Source organism: Planococcus citri, chromosome 2 (genome assembly GCF_950023065.1).
Source record: "Planococcus citri chromosome 2, ihPlaCitr1.1, whole genome shotgun sequence".
Taxonomy (NCBI): domain Eukaryota; kingdom Metazoa; phylum Arthropoda; class Insecta; order Hemiptera; family Pseudococcidae; genus Planococcus; species Planococcus citri.
Window position 1 is genome coordinate 61720729 of NC_088678.1, and position 6252 is coordinate 61726980.

General features: G+C 34.9%; 1 protein-coding gene across 1 annotated transcript; it reads left to right on the forward strand.

Annotated features, from left to right (window-relative positions):
• Positions 1–12: 12 nt before the first annotated feature.
• On the forward strand, positions 13–2311 carry LOC135836928 (uncharacterized). The gene is made up of 8 exons (XM_065352005.1): positions 13–91; positions 217–312; positions 392–448; positions 540–563; positions 838–969; positions 1075–1122; positions 1251–1277; positions 2014–2311. The coding sequence occupies exons 1-8, from the start codon at positions 55–57 to the stop codon at positions 2253–2255; spliced, it is 663 nt and encodes a 220-aa protein (XP_065208077.1). The 5' UTR covers positions 13–54; the 3' UTR covers positions 2256–2311.
• Positions 2312–6252: the final 3941 nt, after the last annotated feature.

The following is a 6252-nucleotide window of genomic DNA, read 5'->3' on the forward strand; positions in this document are numbered from 1 at the left end:
CATGTTCAGTAAATAGTTAATTGGTATACTTAGTAGTAATATTTTCTTCTCTCCATGTTTCTCAATCATCTAGAACGCATTCGAAGAATAGGTAAAAACCAGCAAATCTTTATTCTATATTTTTTATTTATGCTCGAAGACAAATTTAGACGCCTGTATAAGTGAAGAATATTGAGACATCCATATCGTCTGAATTATTGCGATTTCATATTCCAGGAATTGTAGAATGCAGCGAAGAATGCGTTCAAACTTTCCTCAATAGAATTAAAAACATATTAACCGTTCAAATACACCAGATAAAAGAACAACCACGTAAGTAATTTGATTTCTCTTCAAGAGACAGCCAAAAAGCCTCTAATACTAATAATACGTCTTATTCCAATTCCTGTAGCTAAAAAAGAAATAGAAGGAGAAGAAATCATGTCATTCCTCAATAATTTCGTGCAATGTGGGTAATCACACTACTGTGACTTCATTCTCAGATCCAATTTTTTAAAATCAAAATACACTAATACGATCAATAATTACTTTTTGCACAGTATGTAAACAAAACGAATTCACGAGTAAGTTCAATAACAGTAGAAAAATGAGGTTTGGGGAGACTCCAAAAGTCGAAATAATGATAATTTGTTGTAATGAAAAAAATCAAGATAAAACGCAACAATCTTCAAACAAATTTCCAATATTTTTTAGCCAAAAAGGATTGGGTTAATTTTTTTCTTTTTAACAATTATTTAATATTCTATTCAACATTTTTCATTTTTTTTTGTTTTGCGTTTAATGTGTATAAAAAACTCGTTTTAATTCTTCATTACAATTTTACCTTCAAATGGTCAGATCTCAAGGAAATTGCAGAAGTTGGAGAAAGTTGGATCGGCATATACAGCGGTGTTTATGATACCATCTACGATATTTACGCGAACCTACCGACAAAAGATGCGTTAGAAAGTATGGATCGAGAATTGGCGAGTAAGCAAATAATATGTACCTACTTGGACGATTTTTAATACATACTTTAGAAAACGTAATTTGAAATAGTATTATCGTGAAACCAACCAATTATAAATTTTCCAGCTGCCTTTTTCGATTACGAAAGCTGTATACATTGGGAAGCCGGTTTGAGTAAGTATGTTTGAAATTATGAAGATTTTGGAAGGTACATACATGAACCATAACTGAGTAGATTACTTCATACGAGTAAATACCTATTCAACTGAAGCTTTATAAAATATTATGATTTAAATTTACAGAGACTGGCTACGATGAACCACTTTATGGTAAAGCATTTACATACGTTATTAAGCCCTTGATAATTCTGCTTACAAAATAACCACTCCGATATGTCTGCTTTCTTTTTGAACGGAATCGCGATTTTCAGAAAGAACATGATCTGAAACGGCCCAACGACTGGAATTCAGCTGCCCAAATCAATTTTTAGCGAATTTTTGAAAACCAAATTTGCACCAAAAATTAGGGAAAAAATCAAAATTCTACCAAATTGACCAAGATACTCGTAGATAAAATTTGTATCATAAGGTGATACGTATTAAGGAATTTCAAGACTAATTCGCACTCCTTTCTTCTTGAAAAAAAATGCATAAATCGTCAAAAATGATTATTGATTATCCTAATTTTGAGATTTTCAAAAATTCGTCAAAAATCAAAAAATCAATTTGAGCAGCTGAAATTCTGGTTATGAGGGTTTCAGCTCATGCTCTTTTCAAAAAACGCATTTACATTCACTGAAAGAAATGAATGGCAATGAGTACCGCAAAACGCGGTAATTTTGGTATAGGAATTGAATATAGAAATCAATCCATCTCAGTTCGGGAATGGTTACCACTCTTGATTCACTCATTACATTAGTAATGTACCTATACCAAAATTACCGCGTTTTGCGGTGCTCATTGCATCGTTTTGCTATTCATTTCTTTCAGTGTTCAAATTGAAGCCAGATACCTGGCATGATTCCGGCTTGTTAGAGCATTTAAAATTGACATTCACTTTTTGCAGACTGGTTGGAGAAAAATGCGCTGCCACCTACTAAAAACAAGCTTGCCAGAGTTCTCATGCAAAATCCAGATGAACTTCAGTCACCACCACCTGAATCTCACCCTGTAGATATGGTTCAGATTCTTACGGATGAATTGGGACCTGGTATGGTGGTCGCCAATCCTGCTCAACCTAATAATAACGATGGACAACATGAAAGTAGCCATATTAATTACGAAGGTGTTCCACAATTTTTCCAATAAGGCGATGATATTTGTATAATTGACTTGAAAATAAAATTTAGATTATTTGAAAAAAAAACAATATAAGTAGGTACTGTAAAATAAAATGTTTTTTTTTCTTCAAATTTTTCAGTCAATTTTTGACGAAGTAAATTAGGTACCTACTTGAGTGCTTTTGCCCGCATTGTACTGATCTTTCAGCGTGATTGCTTATTTTTTACTGCGATGAGATTTTGAAAATCAATAATTTTTGGGTCAATTCGAATTTTGAAAATTTTTTCTTCCAAAATATTTTACATTATTCATGCCAGCGCATGGAAAGACATAACTTAAGAAACTGAGGAAATATTTTCGAACGCAGAGGTGCCAATTTTCTGGCCATTATTTCCGATTTCAAAAAACGATAAAAATACCAAAAATTTAAGTAAGTAAGTACATATCAAGTTTTTTCAATTTTTTGAAATTGGTAATAATGGTCAGAAGGTCGGCACCACCGCGTTCCAAAATATTTTCCCAGTTTGAGAAATGATATCTTTTTATGTTTTGGATTACATAATTAGTAGGTAATTAATGCAAAATCTTTGCGAGGAAAAAATTTCAAAATCCGAATTCACCCAAAAATCAACGACTCTCGAGGGGGGAAGGCTCACGAGCGTGCCCCTGGATTTGCAAATTTTCAACCGTTCAGTAGAGCTCTAAAAGTGGTCTTGAAGTTGGTTCGTTTTTCACAGAACAGGTGTAAAAGGTTTCAAACCGTTTTGAGCAGTTCTGGAGCCTCCAGCAGATTTGTGAAACTTGATAATTTGAATATTTGAATTTCACGTAGCACTCTAACTTTAGCACGCTATTAAGTCGACTACTAGTGGGTTTAAGTCATTTTTGAGACTCCAGGGACTTTTTGAAAAATTCTTGGAGCCTCCGGTAGAATTTGGTAACTTGGAATTTCCAAAATATTTCATCAAATGCAGTTGGAAAGCTGACATGTATTCTGTAAACTAATTTCAACACGCCATGAAGTCGACTGCAGATGGATTTCAAGTCGTTTTGCAGCCTCCAGCGACTTTTTGGAAACTACTGGAGCCTTCAGTAGATTTTTGAAACTTGGAAATTTCTATAAAATTCAATCAGGTAGAGTTGTAAAGCCATTTTATGAAATTTTGCGGAAATTTCAAGTTTCAAAAATCTGCTAGAGGCTCTAGTCATTTTCAAAAAGTCGCCGGAGGCTCCAAAATGGCTTGAAACCTCCTGCAGTCGACTTGATAGCGTGTTGAAATTGAAGTTAAGTAAATTTCGGATCTATATAAGTACAACTCGTTTCGGTAAATCTTTAAGGAAATTTCGAACATTGAAAATCTGCTGGAGGCTCTAGAACTGCTCAAAACGGTTCAAAACCGGTTTTGAAGAATTTGTAAGAGCAAAAATAGCGTATACTTCAAATTTTAATTTTCTATGCCAATTTGGTAAAATTATAATTTTTTTTCTGATTTTTGGCATAAATTTGATTTTTTAAATTCACCAAAAATCGAAAAATGAACTTCAGCATTTGAAATTTTGTCTGGTGATAGATTTTTTGCAAGCTGTTTTGATTCAGCTTCGTCTAGTTCAAAATATTTGATTTCAGCTAATCTTTCATTCAAAATGTCCGCCATTTTGTTAGTATAATAATAAAATACGATGCACACTTCAAAATAAAAAGATGTATTCAACATATTTACACGAATACAAAATATGCACATAAATTAGAAAAATAGAAAATCACCATAATGTGATTGAAAACGTAATATTCTAGTTAGAATAACAGAGATTTGAATACAAAAATTACAAAGTTATCATCGGAGCTTTTTAATTGACTTTAAGAAAGGTTACAATCTTGACAGTTCGAAGAATTACCAGTAGGTAAGTATCCGTTCACGAGGTACCCGGTTCAAACCCAGCTACAGAGGCAAGCTTGTGCGTGTAATTAAAAATCTTTCGTGCAATTATCAACATTACACGCCAAGTACTGGGGGACTACCAGTTATTAGCCGAGCTAACAGATAATGCACGCCATCTGTTAGCAGAATCAAAAAGCTGAAACTGGTTCGAGCGTCTATAGAGGTCAACACTGAGGAGCTCAGGGTCTCTAAACTACCCGGCTAGCTCCAAGGTGCTTGTGTAGATGTCACTAGTAAGCAACGGGAAACTACTAGTGGAAGCTCGAAAATAAATTTCCATGAGATACGTCATCAACGCGATAGAGGCAACATCAACATAAAGGATGTTAGCCCAAATACCCATTTCGGCATAAGGGTACGCGTTGATTTGTACGCGATACCACCACGAGCGGTTATACGACTTGATGATGATGAAGTATTAACTGTGAAAATAAATGATTACAATCCTGACGCGAATTTTATATTTATTTCAACATTTTCCCTAATTTGAGAGTTTATCGAGCAATGATCTAGACACAGGGTTGCCACGATCCGGATCAATGATCCGGATCATCTTTTTGTGATCCGTGATCCGTGATCCGGATCATTTTTTCAGGCAAGATCCGTAATCCGTGATCCGGATCCTTTTTTATAACATGATCCGTGATTTGTGATCCGTTGAATTTGCCATTTACGGATCACCTATCACGGATCATTTTTTGGATGATTTTTGGAGAAAAAGTGTGCTTTTTTAGCAATTTTTCTGAAAAGAAATGTCATTTTTTGTCATTTTTTCTCAAAATAGCAAAACTTTTGATCAATTTTGGAAAAAAGTGGTATACTTTGGGATTTTTTACTGCAAAATGACGAATTTTGGCCGTTTTTCTAGAAAACAATCATTTTAAAACGATCCGCAGAAATTTGATCCGTGATCCGTGATCCGGATCACTTTTTTGAGCATGATTCATGATTCGTGATCCGTGATCCGGATCATTTTTTACTTGGTTATCCGTGATCCGTGATCCGGATCGTTTTTTACAGCTACGATCCATGATCCGTGATCCGGATCAATTTTTGAAAAATTGTGGCAACCCTATCTAGACAATTCATGATATCAATCCAGATTGTTCTCTCAAGATTGACAAACTCGGATTTGGCAAGGGCTTTGTTAATATATCAGCATCAGCCAATTGCTGCTCAGTTCAAATATGATGAACATCGATCATGTTTACTCAAATTTGGTCATGGATGAAGAAGTACTTACATTGGGTATGCTTCGTTCTGCTATGGAATTTGACGTTCTCTGCAATTTGAATGGCGTTTTCATTATCCACCAACAGTACCTACAGGAACATCTGACAGATTGACCATTTCTCAAAATAATCTCGAAATCCAGATGGTTTCCTTTGATGCTTCGTTAGTGGCAATCAATTCGGCTTCAAAACTTGAGTCAGCTACCAACTACTGTCGTTTACTGATGTAGGAAACTGCCCCGTCAGCATATTTAATCAGAATGCAGGTTGTTGATCGAGATGTAGTAGGACAGCCAACAATATCTGAGTCGCTATAACATTCTAGCTGTTTGACAGTTGGATTGTATTTATAAACCAACTTGAAGTTCATCATACCATTCAAGTAACAAATCACGCGTTTCAAACAGCTAACATCTTCTGGTATTGGATTTTCCAGGGATCTTGATAATACGCCAACTGTGTATGAAATATCAAATCAAGTACCTCTGGTGACATACAGCAGCACACCAACTGCTGATTGGTATGGAAAATCAGAAGTTTTCAGGATGTCTGAATTGAATGGTGCTTTTCAAGAAGGTCCTATCGACAAAAAACTGGTTTTGAGAAAAACGCATTTTTATATTTCAGTGTTTTGCCATTTTGGTTTAAAATGATATAGCGAGTTCCGTTTTTTTTGTTGAATAGAAGCATCTTTCCACTATTTATTTCCTGTGTAGTAATTTTTTTTCCATCACCAACATTTCCATGGGAGCGCTTTACAAAAGAGACCTCGATAGGACCTTCTTGAAACGACAGGACCTTCTTGCGGTTATTCACCTAAAAATCGATTTTATTCCTTCTCAAACCCACCAA